Here is a 21,557-nt window from a genome sequence, read left to right on the forward strand (position 1 = left end):
GAGGGTTGGCAGGGGGGCACCAATAATCCTCTCTGCTGTCCGGACTGTCCGTTGTAGTCTCCTGATGTCCGATTTGGTAGCTGAACCAAACCAGACAGTGATGGAAGTGCTTAAAACAGACTCAATGACGGCTGAGTAGAACTGGATCAGCAGCTCCTGTGGCAGATTGAACTTCTTCAGCTGGCGAAGGAAGTACAGTCTCTGCTGGGCCTTTTTCACAATGGAGTCAATGTGATTTGCCCACTTCAGGTCCTGAGAGATGGTAGAGCCCAACAGTACAAGGAAGGGAAGATTTACAGTTATTGAGGGACCTCACCTCCTTCCAAAAGTCAGTGATATTGTTGCTCATCATTTTACTGGCCATAGAGTCAGCCCTCATGGCTTGCTCATTTCTAGATATAAAACGAACAGCATACTTGTATCTGGCATTGGCAAGCTTTTTATTCTCAAGCTCAGGGCCCTGCCTAGGTCTCCCAGCCAGTGCCCAAAGCTTGTAAGCTTCCCGAGCTTCAGTGTGATATGGAGCTACATGCTCATTCCATCCTGGTCTAATATTATAGGCCCTGTTTCTCCTGTGTTTTTGAAGAGGTTTACCACCCTCAAACAGAGCAGCCACAACATCATCATACATGGCACATAGATTACTCTTGTGCTCCTCAATCTGACAGTTGACATCCTTACACAGAATAGCTTCTCTGGGCAGATAAACATTACTTAAATATTGGTCTGTGTTTGTATAATAAGCCAATAAATCCTCTTCAGAAAGAGTTGACCAGTCTAATTTAGCACTCACATTACCACTGATAGCATTGTTGTTGCTGGCTGTAGATGGTAATTCTTCAATGCTAATTGTGAGTGCCAAAGGTATATGGTCTGTTATTGTGACCCCTTACTTAATACCCATATTCTCTATGGCTGTGTAAGACTGAAAATATTGGTTGAGGCCTGATTTATGGGACAAAATGGCCCTGCTGGCTGATTAACATTTGACCTCCCCCAATACAGCCTTTCTTCCTCTCAGAAACTAGGAACTCACACAAGAACATGGTTTAATGTGAATATTCAACATTGACTGTTATGTTTTTGGTGTCATTTGAAATGTCTCAAAGTGAGTGGTACAGATATCTCATATCCAGATAGATAAAATAAAAGGAAATAAGGTTTATAGAAGTTCATAGGAAACAGGTTTAGAGATAATGCCAGATAAGGCAACCCCCCTTCTGTGGGATAGAAGCCATTTGAGGGTGGTCTCACCCCATCCCCCTTCTCACCTGGTCAGAGGATAAAGGAAGGTGTTCTGGCTCTCTCTGTCTCTTCTTCTTGGCTGGACGTGGAATTGGATAGGTGGTTTCTCTCTCTCTCTCTCTCTCTCTCTCTCTCTCTCTCTCTCTCTCTCTCTCTCTCTCTCTCTTTCCCTTTCTCTCTCTCTATCTCAGGTACAAGCTGGGTAAGATTCTTTGGTGTAACCAATGTATAACCATGTTCTAGATATTTGAATTGATTGTGGAATTGATCTCTGATATCTGAAATATTAAATTGTTACATGTGATTATTATAACTGATTTTGACATTGTTCATTTAATGGTTAAAGGAATAGTCAAACATTCGTTCACTTTTAGTGAGGCAGATTATTAAAACCTTTCATTTATGGAGTCAGATGAATTAACGAGTGAGTACATGATTAATGTATTGCAAATTTAACCAACAAATACTTTGCATGAGTGAGGACAGAACACGTGACAACTTTCCCCGTGTATTGGCGAACCGGCAGATTGGACCAATATAGCGGGCCTTACAAAATGGTGACCTCGGACGTGATCTCAAAACAGATCAAAACAGTTTCACGAGAAATGTCCTTTTCAGCAAGTATTTGGGATTTTAAAATCAACAAGAGGTTTGAACATCTTCTCTTTCTTCCGCCGCGATGGTAAGTAAACTTTTTCTGCCCTTTATAGAAGTGTTGAAGAAATGTTTGCATTGTTTACGGGTCGGAATTAAAGCCCTTTGTTTAGAACGTGATGCGGTAGCCAGATGAAGAATGAAAACCCTTGTGCATTAGATTTTAAAGATCTCCTTATTTTGCCTAAGCAACAGGAAACGAAACAAGTGAGAATAACATCTTCCAAATAATTAATAACTCGATGAAGAGCTGAAAAAGTAAAGACTAAAAGTTTTAAAATCAGGCGCATGTTTTCCGGCCATTGTTGAAACCAGCAACACTAACAGAAAACAGAGAAAGAAAAATCTAAGTTTGTAAACGATCGGAAAACACGTGATTTTATAAATAAAAAGGCAGATCGATGCATTGTTTATGAAAAGAACATTTTGGGAAAACAGGATGATATTATGTACAGGCTAAGACTCAAATATTAAGGCTATTGCTAAATGCTAAAGCCATGCTGCGTCCAAGACTAATGCTAAATGCTAAAGCCATGCTGCGTCCAAGACTAATGCTAAATGCTAAATGCTGGCTGACTGGTAGGCCCAAAAGCCACATTGAAAACATTAATATCCTATACTAAACCTAAACTAATCTTGACAGACTCTATTTTAAACAAAAAGACAAGTCAATGCATTTGTTTAAAAGCAACAGGATGCTGTGATCAGGGGCGTAGCAGCCTTTATAAAAGTGGGGGGGAGAAAAGCTGTATGGTGATGATACCCCCTATGTTGGGTGGACCTCTGTCCTTCTAGGGGGGTTCGGGGGCATGCTCCCCCGGAAGATTTTTTTTTTGCATTTTAAGGTTAAATGCATCAATCTGCTGCACTTTGAGAGCTCAAAATTAAGAGCTTTAACCGGATTCAACCCATGAACTATGCACATTGAACAAAGAAAAAGCATTGACTTGTACCTAAAGAGGGCTCAAACATCTTTTTAGTTATGATAGCCTATAGACTATCAGTCTACATTACATTATCACTGGTGTTTTAGAATGCCAAACAGTTATTAGGAATAATTATACAAATCATTATTATATTATTATATGACGTAAAATCATAGCCTATAAATGTCTATACTTTATAAATGAAAATGAATATTTCAAAAGTATATTTTATATTACACTATAGTATAGGGAAATTACAATACTTTTGTCCTAATTTCTTCACTTGCAAGAAATAAACCCTTGAGTGTTTTTTAACGCCAGATCACCAGCTGATCGGTGAGCAAAGTGCGCACTTTTCTTTATATCACGCAGCACAAACAGACTGGCTAATTAGTTAAAGTCTTGTTCTGTTTTAGAAAGGAACAAACAACAAAGCCATATCACGGTTTCAATTTTAGTTTGTTGGCAAAATATAACGCTAGAGACCTTTATGTTAGGCTATAAATTTGACATCTCAAATGTGTTGGGAAAATGGAGAAGAGCGAGTTCGGCAAAAGGCGGATTCGAACTCGGGTCGAACGCGTCAAAAGCTGCTTTCAAGCACCTCACGATCTCATTGTCATCATCAGACAGCCAAAAAACTGATCATGAGGTTTTTTTTGTGTGCAAATAAATTATTGTTAACATAATGTGTTTGTGTGTTTGTAAAAAGGATGTAATCGTCCTCTGCTTTTTTTCTGGGGTGCATTTTACTCCAGACGGCCAAACAGCAAGGGGACTAAACGAACGAAAATTCGCAAGAGCAACAAGAGATTTGAAGCTCATGCAGACACACCCAAGAGATGATTCGCGCTGTGATTGGCTGAATGTTAGTTCACTCAAGTCTAAGTAACAAATCAGAGAACACGGGCAGAAATATTGACGCTGGGTCAAAATAAATGCGGGGGACAGAATCCCGTGTTTCTAAAAGTGCGGGGGACGTGTCCCCCCCGTCCCCCCCGGTTGCTACGCCCCTGGATGTGATACATATTCATGTTTGCAATGATTCTGTTTGGATTTTCAAATTTGAAGTTGTGCTTAACACATTGTGCACATAGAACACAATTTGGTTGTTTGTGCTACAACATGCACATAGGCTAATTTAAAGTTTATTGTTTAAACACAGGATTACTTTACTGTAAGTGTAGTTGAAACACTTAGGCAAAGGTGATATAGATGTTGTATTCTATTGTTTTGCTGTGGGTGTATTTGGAACACTTAGGTAAAAGGGTTGTAGATGTTGTATTCTAGGCCATGTGTCCTGTGTAAACTAAAGTAAACGCGTGTGTCTGTGCTGAATTTGATGGCTATAATGTGATTCACAATGAATTTGAAAATCAGAAACAGCGAACGCATCTCATTAATCCTGAAACAAAAAACCTTTTCATATTTAAGGCTTCAGAGAACGAAATATTGTTATGTTTGAATGTATTCTGAATTACTCTGAGATTAGTTTTTTCCAAAATAGATTAACGGATTCGTATATTCCACAAGATTGCGTCAGAGATTAACGACGGTTAATAACTGATATCAGGAAGTGTGCGGGCTGCTTGGATGAGAGGATGGGTTAGTTCGACTAGGATCAGCAAGATGCTGATTGATCAACCTAGCTTGAACACTTCCGATGACTTCTGTTCTAATTTAATGTTACTTTAATGTTGTGCGTGAACAATCACGGACCTGGCTAATCCAAAGCTATTAAAGAGAAGTAAAGTTGATCTACTGGCATCTTTAATGGTGGCCAAAACCTACTAAAGTAAAACGATTGAATTAAGTTCCTGAAGGGTATCCAAGAGGGCTACTGAATATATCTTTGTTTGTTGCGCGTTGGGATTACGGCAACGTCCTAGATATTTAGCCATTGCCTCAGCTTCTGATCTTCGGGACTGACCACTTGTGTCGTGCATCCTTAGGAGAAGGACTGCAAAGTGATATAGTTTCCTTATCTATAAACGGAAAAATATAAAGTACGAGTAAATAGAAAAATCAAACGTTATAATGGCCATTTAAAAAGACTAAATGAGAAGAAAAGGTATTTGAAACCTAGCAAAGGGAAAAAGAAAAACAGCGAATGTACATCTTATCAGCCCTGAGCCAAAAGGCCTTTTAATATTCAAATGTATTGACATGAGAACAAGTAGAGATTTGACCATGTGTTAAGTTGTTCCAGAGACCGAAAACAATATAATTTGACTTGTATTGTTAAAGAATATGTCACGAAACTGCTCCAAGACACGTGAGTAGAGGATCCAAATGCAGCTTTTAATGAGGAAGGTCGTACAGGCGGGGTCAAACAGGGCAGACAGAGCAATGAAGATCTAACAGCAAGGGTAATCCAGATAACAGGCAGAATTCGGGGCAGGCAGCAATAATCAAAAGTCCAAGAACAGTCCAAGTCAGGCCAGGCAGATAACAATCTTACAAGTGAGGAAACAGTCCAAGATCAAAACCAGATAAACAAAACACAGGATAAACGCTCACAAAATGCAGTGTGACACAAACAAGACTTCGCGGTGAGTGAATGAATGAACATGGTATAAATAGACTGACTAACAGGATGAGACAGGTGAATGCAATCAGTGAATGAGGTACAGGTGAATGTGATCGGTGATAAGTGATGATGAGTCCGGGCAGTGAGTTATGGGAAATGTAGTTTGTGAGTGATAATAGTCTTATGTGGAGTGCCCTCTGGTGGCTCTCAAGGGCACTCCAGCTGGTGACCGTTACAGAATATAATTATATTATAACTTGAATTATAATAAACATTATATTACACTCGCCGAGCAGGACAATAATTGGAGAAGTGTGACTTTCGTCATTAAAATTGAATTTCTGAAACAGAATTTCATTTGTGTGCTACCCAGTGCCAAAAAGGGGCGGAGCATGCCTTTATTTTTCACCGTTAGAAAACACGGCTAGGAGTGTGGCACAGGTAATAGCACGCTAAATAATCCCTGACTGGGGTGCACCAACTGAATTGAATCTGATAAGATAAGTAAATTTACGAGGAGGGTGTGAAATGCTAAACAGCAGACAGAAGTACCACAGTTTTTTGCAGGTCAAAAAATATCTGCACAAATTAAAATGTGTGAATGCATTGCACATGCAGCAGACTGAAGGCTGAACTGAAAAAGCAGCTTCAGGTGTCAACACACTGAGACAACAGCAACAATTCAGACGTGGTCAATGAAACTCGGTTTCATGTGACATCTGGAATTAAAATTGCTAACAAGTAAAAGAATTCTACACGTCTGAATTTAATGCTTTTGAAATATTGGAATTATCTGTGGTTCGCTCTCCTCTGTTTTCTGTCTCAGGCTTAGGCTACTTCTGCAAAATGGTGGAGCCCACCTGGAGCAAATCCAGGACAGCGGAATTGTTCGAACATAACCTGAGACTCGGGAGATGGGTGAAAAGACATTATAAAAGGCCTTTTCACACGTCACACTATCACATTACTGCATAAATATGGCCTCCCAGTTTAGAACTGGATCGAAATTTGCAACACAATTGTTATAGATTAGATTCCACCCATCTCCTAGACATGAACACTGAACACACCCCTCCATCACTATACCCTCACAGCAACATCACCTGGGGTAGATGGTCTATCCAGGCTGAACACTGCACATCAGACGAAGATGTGTCATCTTCACACTAACAGATCCAGATAGCTTCACACACACAGGGTGGAGCTGATCTCATGATCATGGTCTAACAGAGACACAGAGAATAGCATACGCTATTCACAACAAACTGCTAACTAATGTAACACACATGAACAACTGAATGGCTACAGTCACAAATCAAGACAAATTCTAAGGCAGACCTGCCATTCAATTTCAAACTCTATGATTGTTGGTGGGAGTTGGAAGATCAGAGGGCCCCTGATTTCTCAACTTACCACTAATAACAGAAACATAATTAAAATGGATAAATCTGAAGTGAGACCAATTCAATCAAGTACAAAAATGTACCATTCAACTCTGTCATCGACTGTGACTTAGCCAGATCAATACACACACTCTCAAACACACTCTCTCACAGACACACACACACACAAACACACACACACACACACACACACACACACACACACACACACACACACACACACACACACACACACACACACACACACACACACACACACACACACACACACACACACACACACACACACACACACAGACAAAAACACACTCTGACATTCTAAAAAATTCTCACACAAACACACAAAACCATTGATTGGTTTACACCGACCTCTTGATGCATTTCTGAAACTTATTTTGATTTTAATTTTCTGAAACTTATTTTGATTTCTGCATTTTTTCCTTTGAGTAATTCAGAAAAACATTTCTGAAACTTATTTTGATTTTAATTTCTGAAACTTATTTTGATTTCCTTTGAGTAATTCAGAAAAACATTTCTGAAACTTATCTGCATATTTGTATATTGTCCATTTTACTTGCAACAATGTATTTGGACATCAATTCAATTGAATCTCTATGTTTGGTTACACCAAAATAGCACTGGTTGTTTTGTTAGAATGCCATTTATTTAAATGTTTCTAGAAACAGGGTAAGAGCTTGTAAGATCTTCCTTTGTCCTTCCTTGACCCTCTATAGGAGTACTATTGACGTGGTAATTAAAAATCAGGTAATAAATGAGACCAAACGTACCACTCACAATTGCTGACATGAACATGGTATTTTACATTGAACATGACATGATTTTTCCTTTTTGCATTATGCGTTCCTATGCATTTCCTTACGACTGTAAGTTCATATGTGCTCAATCGTGAAGCGGACATTTAAGATGCTTTTCAGGTGTCGCACACAAAGCAGTGTGAACCAAAGGAGAAGCCCTTCATCCACTGAGGTCTGCCCAGACAACCGTACCGCTGGAGGTGACAGGATTGGTCAAGAAGGGTCAGATCATCATCGTGGAGAAGGTGCCAGGGAAGCGGAAGTTTCTCCATGAAGGAATGACACGTCAACTGAACAAGTCACAAAAGGTCCAGATTGACTCTATGAACTTTGCTCACGTCACAGGATTACAGGAAGAGAACCTGAATGCATTCATCCACCTGCTGGACTCAAGCTATACACCTGGTGGGAACAGGTGTTCTGCAGGTGAACACCGCCCACTGAGCTTCTACAGATGCCAACATTGCAAAGACAATTTTTGTGCTACATCTTCAAGGATTATAACAAACGTCTTACTGTGACCCCGTAAGTGTTCATCGGAATGTGACCCACGGGATCAAGGAGGGAAACTGTAAGACTGAAAATATTGGTTGAGGCCTGATTTATGGGACAAAATGGCCCTGCTGGCTGATTAACATTTGACCTCCCCAATACAGCCTTTCTTCCTCTCAGAAACTAGGAACTCACACAAGAACATGGTTTAATGTGAATATTCAACATTGACTGTTATGTTTTTGGTGTCATTTGAAATGTCTCAAAGTGAGTGGTACAGATATCTCATATCCAGATAGATAAAATAAAAGGAAATAAGGTTTATAGAAGTTCATAGGAAACTGGTTTAGAGATAATGCCAGATAAGGCAACCCCCCTTCTGTGGGATAGAAGCCATTTGAGGGTGGTCTCACCCCATCCCCCTTCTCACCTGGTCAGAGGATAAAGGAAGGTGTTCTGGCTCCCTCTGTCTCTTCTTCTTGGCTGGACGTGGAATTGGATAGGTGGTTTCTCTCTCTCTCTCTCTCTCTCTCTCTCTCTCTCTCTCTCTCTCTCTCTCTCTCTCTCTCTCTCTTCCCTTTCTCTCTCTCTATCTCAGGTACAAGCTGGGTAAGATTCTTTGGTGTAACCAATGTATAACCATGTTCTAGATATTTGAATTGATTGTGGAATTGATCTCTGATATCTGAAATATTAAATTGTTACATGTGATTATTATAACTGATTTTGACATTGTTCATTTAATGGTTAAAGGAATAGTCAAACATTCGTTCACTTTTAGTGAGGCAGATTATTAAAACCTTTCATTTATGGAGTCAGATGAATTAACGAGTGAGTACATGATTAATGTATTGCAAATATAACCAACAAATACTTTGCATGAGTGAGGACAGAACACGTGACAACCTTCCCCGTGTATTGGCGAACCGGCAGATTGGACCAATATAGCGGGCCTTACAGCTGCATGCCCATCAGCTGTACTAAAACAATGGTCAAGCCATGATGTTGAGTGCCAGGCTTCACTTATGTATGTATAACTATCTGCAGGCAACAGTACTCTACTTGATAAAGTGAAGTTATTATCTTCACTGAAGCAGGTCAGATGCTTAGCAAATAATGAATTGCTATCATTGATATCAGCATTCATATCCCCAACAACATATACACTGCAGATGCTATTGTCTTGAATAAAAGCATTTATAAAAGCCAGTCTATTGAGATATTCAACCTCATTCTCCCTAGACTCATATGGAGTATAAACATTTAAAATGACAAAATTATTACATTTATAAGTATATTGTATACCAATACACCAGTCAACATCAAGCCTGATCGGTTTTATCACGGCATCAAGCTTTTTGTGCCAGAGCACAGCCACCCCACCTGGGATTCTGCCTCTGACTATAGCCTTGCTAAGATCAGTCGTTGACTCTCCCACTCCAAGAAAGTTTTCATTAAGAGTGTTCAGTTTCTCTAAATCTTGTTTAGCAATAAAAGTCTCTTGCAAACATAAAATGTCACATTCTGCAAGCAAACTGTCCACCACAGAACGTCGAGCTTTATCCCCTGCACTCTGTCCCAGGCGCAGACCACGACAGTTGTAGGACAGTACCCGAATTGACATTTTCATGTGGACGGGTTAACACCAAAGGGCCCATTTGCCTCCCTTTCGGGCCGCACACGACATAAACCAACAACACTGGTCTTACGTGGCTCATAATAACGCCTTATTAGAGCTCCTTCAGGCCAGAGCTCAGGAGTGTACATTTCACCAATATTATTACATTCAGCAGTCACTTTAAAAGAGCCAACCCTGCTACGTGCATTGTCTATTTTCTGACAGGTGACCACTCTGTTAAGTTTACTTTTAAGATAATCAGCAAGTGTGTCTGCATCAAGTTCTGGAGAAAATTTTGTTGCAAAAACACTCACTATTTTGGTCTTCACAGTTTTAATAGTACTCACGACTCCAGTGCCGATGATGGAAGCTGGGCCAGATCTTTTACGTCCAGCGGTAGTCGCGGTAGTCGCATACCCAACCAAGGCTGTAGCAACAGACTTTGTCTTCTGCCGAGCCCGGCCGTTTCTCGCAACTTTACTCCAACTTGGAGAGCCAGTGGAAAACACTGACCCAGCAGGATCCTTCCCCGTAGCTGCATCCACCGCGACAGTCCCATCGCGACTGCACTGCACCGGTTCAGGACAGCGCGCAAATGCGTCTCCCATTGTGTGCAGATCCGCCAAGCCTCCAACTCCCTGCTCCACAGCCAACGCATGTTCGCCACCTCGCACCCCCGGCGGCGTCGGCTCCATAGCGTTCCCCGGGCCATGGTGCAAGGCCTTCTTTGATCCTGGAGAGATTCCACCAGCAGCAGCAACAGCACTAGCAGTCGGGTTACCAGATCTGCATTCCAGAACAGATACCCGGTGGTTGAATTCCACAGCTTCAGCACGAACTTGTTCACAAACACCCGTCTGGAGCTGGGTTATATGTTTTAAAGCTCCCACTTCCGCACAAAGCTGCTCCATTCTCCGAAGCAAACAGGAGACATCTAGACTCGAGAATGTCACCGGAGGGAGGTCATCCAAGTAATAGGAAACAAATCTAGGGATATTAGACCCGCATTCATTCAGTACTTTAAGGCAGAGTTTTATGTTGTTAGCGTCTCTGTGCTGCCCTTTGTATGCAACACATCTCTGGGAGGTTCCTGGACAGAGCTCAAACAAAACTTTCTTGGAGGCTTCAATTGCCTCAGAGTCAAACGTGTTGACAATCTCATCCTGGCTTAGAGTCTTAATTTTCACAGCAAGGAAGTTTAGTAACTCATCCTCCACTATTACTTTGCCATCAATCGTCCTGTAGATCTCTGGTTTTAGACGCGACCGTTTAAGAGCACGAGCCCCCGGGTTGCAGGCAGCCGTATCCGCCATCTTCTGTAGTGATGTCTACAAAGGTTTTAATGAAATTGGAGTATCCAGAAATATGATTTCTTAAGTATTTTGTACATGCATGTCCTGATGTGTCATATTTTGCAGTGTTATCAATGCACTAATGTTAAGATTGCACCCCTGTGTTAATATTTTTCATAAGTACCCTTTTCTGCTTTTTAAAAGCAATTCTGGAGAAAATGGGTCTGCTGGGAGGGTAACTCACTTACAGAAAATAAAAATAAAATTAAAAAAATTAAAAAATAAGAGAGTTAATAGACGCATCTTTGCTGAAATTTATTGTGCTGTTGTTGTTAACAAGCCATGGTTAATTTGCTCTGCCTTTAGGATTGCAAGTGTCCTGTCACAGGTGAGGGTGTGAGTGCTGAAACTTGGCCCTGGTTTGTCCTCATGGATGAGGTGTTGGGACAGAGGCATTATACCAGCCCCCCGTCCTCATTGCCTCAATCCCTGAGGACACACCAGGGCCGAGTTCAGCAGTGGGTGCCCACGGTGAGGAAGAGCACCAGCAGCACCATCAGCAGGAGCACCAGCACGAAGGCGGTGAGACAGAGAGGATGAGTTTTTGGGCTTGATCACAGAAGACATGCAACTATAGAGGGAGGCAGAGGCGAGGAGCGCACAGGAGAGTAGGGAGAGGATGGACAGGCTGTTTTCTCTTCTTGAGAGAATGACTGAAAAATATGTATTTTTTCTACATATTCTTGTTTAACTTTTTTTTCACTTCTTTTTTTAAAAGGAAATAAATTCTGTACATTATTTATTTTCATGCAACTTTAAATGTGTAAATAAAAGAGAATGAATTGTTCTGGACATTGTTTATTTTTGTAATGACAGTCATAATTTCTACATGAAACAAATTGTTCTATACCTTTTTTTATTATAAAATTGGTAAATGAAAATAATTTGTTTTTAGGCTATAGAAAAGTACCTTTTCCAACATACGTTAAACATATCAAAATCAACATAAACATTTACATTTACAGAACATAAAATAAGAACAAATGATGTAGACTTTTATTGAGCTGAGCAGGGAGACCCTGGTGGTGCCACTGGACCGGGATGGGCTCCACTATAGAGACCCTGGTAAGGCCTCCTGCTGGTGGGACATCATCTGGGATGGTGTTTGAGTGCATATTTCCACTATCCACTAAGTTGTCTACCAACAAGTTTGCAGGGCTGACTCAATCGACGGCTGCCATGTCACTGAAATTTTTTTCAGAAAGAGTATATTTCTGAAATTATATTTCATATTTGGGAACTATGTGTTCACGTGACGCACAGGTTCTTGGTGTGCGCTCGGTGCTCTTAGCTGCTCATTGGTAGAACCAGGACATCACAAAATTGATTAACCAGTCTGAAGAAGTTCTGATCAGCTCAAAAACTAATCCTGAGAGCAGTTTTACTGAGCCCGGGCTCAGTTTTAGTTTAGAAACCAGACAGAATTCATTTAAAGTGGCCATTGTTATTATTTTCTTATTTCTTAGGCTCCACTTTTGACTATTCTTATGTAAGACTGCCCTTGTGTAACTTCTTTTCGTTGTTATCTGCACATCAGGGACACACCTAGACAAAACAAGAACTAGGGTTGAACACACTTATACACTCGTACCCAAACGTGAACGCAAGACACGCACATACATTTAAACATCTGACCTCTCTTCCTTGTTATTGTATTTCTTAATGTGCCAAATATGGTAGGGGTTGATCTTTGAGTATTGGATGGAATGGACATCGTGGATGATTTTGCTTAATCTTGTGTATAAATATGAGCCTTTTTCCTTAATAAACTTGAGAATGTTATGGTACTACACAGTCTCTGTGTCTGCTTGATCATTCTCACATCACAAGGGTTGAGGCGCCTGTTTCCACCTGATCACTGATAGCTGAGGCTGCAGATAGTCTACGTGATAATTAATCTAACAATCACTATTTTTCAATCAGGCCAGTGCTGTAGCAATGCATCACTTCTTTTCCATGTTTTCACTGCTAGCCATTATTGGGCATGTGAGCAGTCGTCCCGCAGAAGGTCGTTCTGAGCGGAGCATCGAACGATATTACGATCTGAGCTGACGGTGTCGAACGGAATGAATTGTGGATCGTGGGGGTTTAAGAGCATGTGTCCAAGAGGAAAGTAAGCCGCAGGGTTTAGTCTGAGGGTAAGTTGGGCATTGACTCTATGTCATGTGTTGTTGCATTTTCGAGTTACTGGGGAATTTGAGAGGAAGTTTAATGGAACTTTAATATGAAAGTAAAAGAGAGCTCATGGAATTCCCTGGACTCTCTGTAAATTAACCACTATCAAAAACGAATTTCCTCATTGTCATGTCTCTTACATCTTGACTTAGACCTACTGATAAAAACGTCTGATAGACCCCAAACTTTTAAAGAGCGATTGCATAAGGAAATATAAATTTTTTTAATATGGAAAACTATCATTTTGTAAATTTAATTCTCAACTATACATTTATGCTGTGTTTTTGTGGAAATTTGGAAGTTTGTTACCTATTTACTGCACAATTAACTAGGCCATAAATTGGCTCATGAAAAATGATTTTTTTAAAGAAAAAATCACTTAAATGACGATCTTAATTAAATCTAAATTGTTTTTGGACATTGCTCTATGTGTTAGGGATAGAATACTGACATCTGCTGGTTTGTGGAAAAACTTTAGAAATTATAATTGAAGAAAGAAAGTGCAATGACCACATATATCCAGTAGAGGTCCATAGGGACTCATTTCATTTTCACTTAATTTTTCTTGATGCTTCAACTTCTCCTCACAACTTTATGATATATATTTTGTGAATATATATTTAAACATTCTGAAATACATAAAAAATCAGTATTTTTGTCAAAGTTAGAATTTTTTATTGTTGTCTGATACATTTTGAATTATCTGCTTTTCCCTCTCTCTCTCTCTCTCTCTCTCTCTCTCTCTCTCTCTCTCTCTCTCTCTCTCTCTCTCTCTCTCTCTCTGTGTGTGTGTGTGAGTGAGGGAACATGCTTGTTCCATGTTGCATTTGTGGAATCTTTCAGATTTATGCCAGTTTAGTTTATTTTATTTGCCAATTTCTATAAAAATGCTCTCTGTTGCAGTCACATACATGTGTGTGTGTGTGTGTGTGTGTGTATGAGATAGAAAGTTCGTTTCACTTTGTGTTTATGCTCTAGGACCAGACCTTGATTTAAATGTAATTTTTTGGGGGGGATTTATGCCAGTTTTGTGATGATACAGCGCTCAATGGGATTCGTCTTTACTGTGTCGATCGGTCCAAAGGATCATCAGGCTCACATGACTACACCTCAATTGAGTCTGACGTAGGACGGTAATGGACTCAGATTATTACCAATTATTGCATTAAGTGATTAAGCTAGATAAGTAAATTGAGGATTTTCTTGAAAATAATAATTGATTTGATCAGGCTCACACCTCTGTGTGTTTTCTTCAGCTGGGGAGAGTGGACAGATATCAAATGGTGTCCTTCTGGATACTTGACATCTTTCCAGCTGAGAGTTGAATCTTCCCAAGGATTTGGAGATGATACGGCCGCAGACAACATCAGGTGAGTGTGTGGTGCTATAAGATATAACATCTCTTACCCAGTGTATATTTCTTACACCATCTCTTACACATCCTGGTTTTATTTTTCCATTTAAGGACTCAGTTTTCCCCTATCAATAGTTTAGTTAATATCACACTCGCAGTCGTGCTGCTGTGCGTGATTGTGATTGCTGCAGGTGATCATGTGACTGACATTCAATCCAACAGCACAATAACATATTTATCATAATATTGTCACATCTGAATTTTTTCCAGGTTCACCTGCAGTGGAGGTGAGGTGCTGGAGGGTTACAGCACAGACTGGGGCAACTGGAGCCCAGCCTGTATGGGAAAAGGAATCTGTGGCATACAGACCCGGATAGAAGAGCCACTGGGAAGAGGAGACGACACCGCTCTCAATGACGTGCGCATGTTCTGCTGTGATTAAGGTGATGTGATCACAATCAAAAACTCAGATCTTACTAATAGTGACTGCAGATCTACTAAATTTAGATTTTTCTTTCAGGTGTTCGAGGATGACAACAAGAACAGCAAGAAGATCAAATGTATCGTAATTATTGATCATCATACTATGATAAACTATCAAACCGTCATACAACAGTTTTGTAATGTAAATCTGTAAAGTAAGCCGGTCATTATCACAAAATAAAGCCTAACCGGATGATCATGACATTTACATCCCGCCTATTATTGGAGTTGAAATTATTTAATCTTCATGGATCATATTTGCTTAAATGTGTGATTTCTGCTTCCCAGTATCTCAAACCTCATGAAAGATAAAAAGTGTGAATAAACTTTTTTAAAGGGCACATGCTTTTACTGGCAATTCGACCTGATCAGTGTTTGTCTAAAGTGTGTTTACGTGACTTGCACAATCATTTAGTTTGGAATGATTATACGACTGGAACAATATGGATAAACACAGATTTTTATGTTTTAATTTCTTCATGCAAATTATCATAAGACTTCAGAAGTCAAGTTGTGTGAAAATACATTTATGACACTTAAATTCTTCTTGAAATAAAGAAAGTCATACAGGTTTGGAACGACATGAGAGTGAGTAAATGATGACAGAATGATCAGTTTTAGCAGATCTTTTCCTTCTGCTTTGCAATCCTTGATATTTACAACAGGAAATAAAATGACAAAATCAACCAGCATTTGATAGGCATTTTACTGAGTGAAACACTTTCCAAGGACACTCAGTTAAACAAACAGATGTTTGTATTTTTGTGCGTTTATTTACAGGCATTGATGTGGACTCAGTGTTCCTGGCTGCTGATTGGCTGAATTTAAATACATATACATGTAATGTTCTGATTGGCTCAAAAAAGAAGCAGGTATGTTCTACTGACCAACCAAAGAAGGAGCTGGATGAATTTGCTTTATCTTGTGTATAAATATGAGCCTTTTTCTGTGGGTGGTGGTGCATGGCCGTTCTTAGTTGGTGGAGCGATTTGTCTGGTTCATTCCTATAATGAACGAGACTCCGGCATGCTAACTAGTTACGTGGCCCCGAGCGGTCGGCATCCACCTTCTTAGAGGGACAAGTGGCGTTGAGCCACGCGAGATGGAGCAATAACAGGTCTGTGATGCCCTTAGATGTCCGGGCCTGCATGCGCGCCACTATGGGCGGATCAGCATGTGCCTACCCTGCGCCGAGAGGTAGATAACGAAAAAGATGCATTGGGATTGGCATTTTAAAGACATTCTTAACTCTATTGGAGTTAGACAACACGTGTCAGGACCAACTCATTGTCGTAATCATACTCTAGATTTAATATTATCACATGGAATCAATGTTGATGCCGTTGAAATTCTGCAGAAGAGTGAAGACATCTCAGATCATTATCTAGTCTTGTGTAAACTACAGTTGCTCCTTTCTGCTTAAATAAGATTAATGTGCTTCCTTATTTTGATGTTACTAAGTCCTTACCTCCAGACATAATGCATGACATGTTAGAGGGTGTCATACCTTTAGTTTTGAAACTTGTCCTGTGCCAAGCTCATAAAGAGAAACATATTAGCATACAAGAGGTGAACGAAGAGCTGCAGAGAATGACAATAGGTCAAAATGATAGAGCAAATAAGCCAGTACAGTTGTCTGAAAGATTACTACAAAAAGGAGGCATTGTGGGCTCGGCATCTCAGAAATGGTGCCTTTTTAGACTTATTCCTTTTTTGATCGCACATCGTATACCTCCTGAGTGTCAATATTGGCGTGTGTACCTGTTGTGCCGAGAAATTGTAGATATTGTTCTAGCTCCAACGGTGAGAAGAGAGAACCTTCCTCTTTTAGATGTACTTGTGCAAGAATTTTTGACAGAGTTGAAAGCTGTATTTGGAAATGTTATTACACCGAAGTGCCATTATTTAATTCATTATTCTAGATTAATTTCAATGTTTGGTCCTCTTCGTTCTCTCTGGTGCATGAGGTTTGAAGGCAAACACCAATATTTTAAGAATATTGCAAGTAATTGTCGTAATTTCATTAATATAGCTTCCACTCTGAGCAACCGTCACCAGTTAAAACAATGCTGGGAGTTTTCTTCAAATAATTTCTTAGATGATTTTGAGAAGGTACCAAGAAGCAGTACTAGCACTGTGCTCTAGAGCAATATTTTACTGATGTTTCTTTTAGTAAAGATAAAGTTATTCAACGTGTTTCAGAAGTAACCGTTAACAATGTCAAGTATGCCACACAAGATGTTTTTGTTTTGGATGTGTTGCATGGTGAGAGAATTCCTCTTTTTTTCCAAATGAAATACATTTTTAATGTGGACACTACATGGGTTTTTTGTGGAAAACTGATATATCCAAAGTATTTTAGCCAGCACTTTTATGCTTATTCAGTCAAATTTGACCTGGAATGGACTGTGATACAGCCTGGGGCAGAGCTAGATTTTAATGCCCTTGATATATATACAGTTGATGGTGATATCTTTGTGGCAATGAAATACTGTGTGTAAGAATTATTGTACAAATATTTTAGCACTTTCATGAATTGACTAATCTTTTGATGTTGTCTTTCTCTTTAAAGGATTAGTTCACCCCAAAATGAAAATTTCCTAATACACTGCTCAAAAAATATAGGGAACACTTAAACACAATGTAACTCCAAGTCAATCACACTTCTGTGGAATCAAACTGTCCACTTAGGAAGCAACACTGATTGACAATCAATTTCACATGCTGTTGGGCAAATGGAATAGACAACAGGTGGAAATTATAGGCAATTAGCAAGACACCCCCAATAAAGGAGTGGTTCTGCAGGTGGTGACCACAGACCACTTCTCAGCTTGTGTGCTTCCTGGCTGATGTTTTGGTCACTCTTGAATGCTGGCGGTGCTTTCACTCTAGTGGTAGCATGAGACGGAGTCTACAACCCACGCGAGTGGCTCAGGTAGTGCAGCTCATCCACGACGGCACATCAATGCAAGCTGTGGCAAGAAGGTTTGCTGTGTCTGTCAGCGTAGTGTCCAGAGCATGGAGGCGCTACCAGGAGACAGGCCAGGACATCAGGAGACGTGGAGGAGGCCGTAGGAGGGCAACAACCCAGCAGCAGGACCGCTACTTCCGCCTTTGTGCAAGGAGGAGCACTGCCAGAGCCCTGCCAAATGACCTCCAGCAGGCCACATGTGCATGTGTCTGCTCAAACAGTCAGAAACCGACTCCATGAGGGTGGTACGAGGGCCCGACGTCCACATGTGGGGGTTGTGCTTACAGCCCAGCACCGCGCAGGACGTTTGGCATTTGCCAGAGAACACCCAAGATTGGCAAATTCGTCACTGGCGCCCTGTGCTCTTCACAGATGAAAGCAGGTTCACACTGAGCACATGTGACAGAGTCTGGAGACGCCGTGGAGAACGTTCTGCTGCCTGCAACATCTGTGAAGAGCACAGGTGCTTTCACAGTGCTTTTCACAATTCGCCACTGGCGCCCTTTGTACCCTAGAAGGTACATATTTGTACCTAAAAGGCACAAACTGTAGGGGTACTTCTTTGTACCCATTAATATGGAACAAGTTTGTTCCCCTTGGTGGTACTGCCCCAGCGACGAGCATTTGTACCTTTTTTTTGTCTTTTCTGTACCTTTATTTCCGAGAGTGTAGGGGTCAAACAACTAAACATCAAGTCAGGAATCTTGGTGTGACACTAGAGTCAGACCTTAGTTTCAGTAGTCATGTCAAAGCAATAACTAAATCAGCATACTATCATCTAAAAAATATTGCAAGAATTAGATGCTTTGTTTCCAGACAAGACTTAGAGAAACTTGTGCATGCTTTCATCACCAGCAGGGTGGATTATTGTAATGGACTCCTCACTGGCCTTCCCAAAAAGACCATAAGACAGTTGCAGCTCATACAGAACGCTGCCGCCAGGATTCTGAGCAGAACCAGAAAATATGAACATATCACACCAGTCCTCAGGTCTTTACACTGGCTCCCAGTTAGATTTAGGATTGATTTTAAAGTATTATTACTGGTATATAAATCATTCAATGGCCTAGGACCTCAATACATTGCAGATATGCTCACTGAATATAAACCCAACAGATCACTCAGATCATTAGGATCATATCAGCTAGAAATACCAAGGGTTCATTCTAAACATGGTGAGTCTGCTTTTAGCTATTATGCCAGCCACAGCTGGAACCAGCTTCCAGAAGAGATCAGATGTGCTCCTACAGTGGTCACATTCAAATCCAGACTCAAAACACTTCTGTTTAGCTGTGCATTTACTGAATGAGCACTGTGCCGCTGTTCGTCCGACTGTTTGTACTGTACTGTATTTTACTCTATTTTTCTAAACTGTTTTAATTATTCTTATTTCTTTTAATTATTTTAATTTCTCCTATGTCAGCAGGGCATTTAGCCCGAAACTGTAAATGCCCACTCAGAAGGTGATAATGTGAAAGTGACGTGTATTAATGTGGGTTTGAAAGTAGAACAGTATTTAAATGACGATATTAATGTTTTCGTCTGAGAAAGAATGTGAACGCAGTGCTAAAGAAAGTGAAAAGAACGTGTGAGTAAATGAGGGAGAAAAGAAAGTTAAAGGAAAGTTGATAGATGGAAGTCGTAAGAAGATTGAAGGTTAAAAGAAGGTTGAAAGATTTAAGTCTTAAGGGAATCCTTTGAAAGAAAGATCTATAATAATATTCTTTTTTTATTTTTTAAAAGTACTGTATTTTATTTTATTTTTCTAAACTGTTTTAATTATTCTTATTTCTTTTCATTATTTTAATTTCTTCTATGTAAAGCACTTTGAATTGCCATTGTGTATGAAATGTGCTATATAAATAAACTTGCCTTGCCTTGCCTTGCCTATAGAGTAAATAAAATAAGCATGGAAAATAAGTTTATTCAAGTGTTCTATTAGTATACTTCTTTTCAACTAAAAAGAAGAAAGCATACTTTCAGTCTACATTTTATATACTTCTCAAAAATATACTTAATTACACTTAAGTGTACTTGACTTATACTGAGAGAAAAGTCCAAGTATATTTGGCCTATACTTTTGGCCTATACTATACTATAATCTTTTGATCGAGATATACTTAAAATTTGAATTATTCAAAGTATACTTGGCTTGTAGTTGTGTTAACTCTTTTGATCGAGTAGCCTATTAAATATACTTTTTTTTACATTGTTTTTCATATATAGTCTTATGAAACTTTGTTTGAAAATATTGATTAAAATATTGATATAAAACAGATATGTTTCTAATTCTGCGTATCTCAATTTTTGTGTAGGCTAGTCCACTGGCAGTGTACATATTTACTTTAATTGAACTTTTCCCACCATTGACTGAATTTTCCAGCTATCCATGTTTTCACTGGTATACGGTAGGGGGCGCTATGACACATCGTCTAGTACAGAATCTCTGGATCAAAACACAGGAGAAGAAGAAGCTGAAACAAGTGATAGACGATTGCTCACTCAAATGTAAAATAATGTAATATCAAACATTAAACAGCTTGTAAATCAAAACTGCTTAAAGCCACACTAAGTAGAAATTGTGTTTTTGTCAAACAGCGACCCCTAGAGTCGCTGTGGAATACTTGCACTGTCGTAAATTATATTATAACATTTTTACATGATTGCAGCTAAATCACAAGTAAATAGTCTATAGTCTAGGCCTACTGTATAATTTAATTTGTGTTATTTTTATTGGAATGTAAACATTACAAAATGCCAGATAACATAAATTAAGTTAAATGTACGTCGCATTATTTCATAACATTGGCCGTTATGATGTCATTAGACATGATTATTGCAATTTATCATAATAGTTTGCAAATTGTGCTCGTTTACACTATTTACAACCTCTACGTTAGGCTTATTTATGATAATTATGTGAGATATTGAAAGCTGTTCTCATGATAATCGCTGGCAAACTAATTTGTGAGGCATAGCTGATTTATCAAAACGATTCCATTTACAACTGGTCACATAAATGTATTTTTGCGAAACGGATTTAAATTCGATCTTCAATTCTCGCGCTTTATGCAGATTTAATGGAGTGCACGTCACCGAAAGCAACAGATATGAGCTGCATTTTAGATCATCAGCTAAAATTTCTAAATCAAAGACCGCAATAAGAGAGAGCAGTAACAGCCCTGGTAAGATCATTTCGTTTCTTTGCTTTTAATGATGAAGATTGTGTGATAAGCGTCTGCGACTTACTTTCACTTTGATTTGCTATAGTTTGCACGTTGGCTTGATGCAGTTGCTCATCTGCGGTGATGCGTTTTCCAGCGCGTCGTCATATCTGGATATAACATAATAGCCTATACAACGCTCTCACACGTTTTTTTTATTTATTTTTTTTAGCATTTTTGGGAGGAGTACAATTTACATATGTGGTTTCAACAACCATATGCATTTACACTTGTCCAGTTTCGTCTGGAATGCGTCTCAGATCTCCTCCTGAGGGATCGGATTCAAATCCGTCTCAAATGCGTTTCGGAGGGCAT

The 21,557-nt window shown here is 39.6% G+C and overlaps 3 protein-coding genes and 1 long non-coding RNA gene across 9 annotated transcripts in view; 2 read left to right on the plus strand and 2 right to left on the minus strand.

Annotated features, from left to right (window-relative positions):
* LOC309476899 (vitelline membrane outer layer protein 1-like) overlaps positions 1-21,557 on the minus strand; it is a 101,398-nt gene that overhangs the window by 41,514 nt on the left and 38,327 nt on the right. The window lies entirely within an intron of this gene.
* The window catches only part of LOC309476892 (vitelline membrane outer layer protein 1-like), a 121,836-nt gene that overhangs the window by 38,691 nt on the left and 61,588 nt on the right, over positions 1-21,557 (plus strand). Inside the window, exons 3-5 of one of the 5 annotated variants that reach the window (XM_082140046.1) lie at positions 14,467-14,580; positions 14,835-15,007; positions 15,085-15,268. In XM_082140046.1, coding sequence (XP_081996172.1) covers positions 14,467-14,580; positions 14,835-15,006 — 286 coding nt within the window. In that variant the 3' untranslated portion in view covers position 15,007; positions 15,085-15,268. Of the gene's footprint in view, positions 1-12,810; positions 13,044-14,138; positions 14,344-14,466; positions 14,581-14,834; positions 15,008-15,079; positions 15,269-21,557 lie in introns of those variants that run through there. The other 4 variants (XR_014198404.1, XM_082140044.1, XM_082140045.1 and 1 more) reach the window with 4 other exon arrangements.
* LOC309476888 (vitelline membrane outer layer protein 1-like) overlaps positions 1-21,557 on the minus strand; it is a 72,422-nt gene that overhangs the window by 29,977 nt on the left and 20,888 nt on the right. The gene's annotated exons all lie outside the window — the stretch shown is intronic.
* LOC309476917 lies at positions 935-8,375 on the plus strand. Its single transcript, XR_014198414.1, has 2 exons — positions 935-1,927; positions 6,188-8,375. It is a non-coding gene; the product is annotated as an uncharacterized lncRNA (long non-coding RNA).

Source organism: Leuciscus leuciscus (assembly GCF_965113295.1).
Source record: "Leuciscus leuciscus genome assembly, chromosome: 16".
NCBI lineage: Eukaryota > Metazoa > Chordata > Actinopteri > Cypriniformes > Leuciscidae > Leuciscus > Leuciscus leuciscus.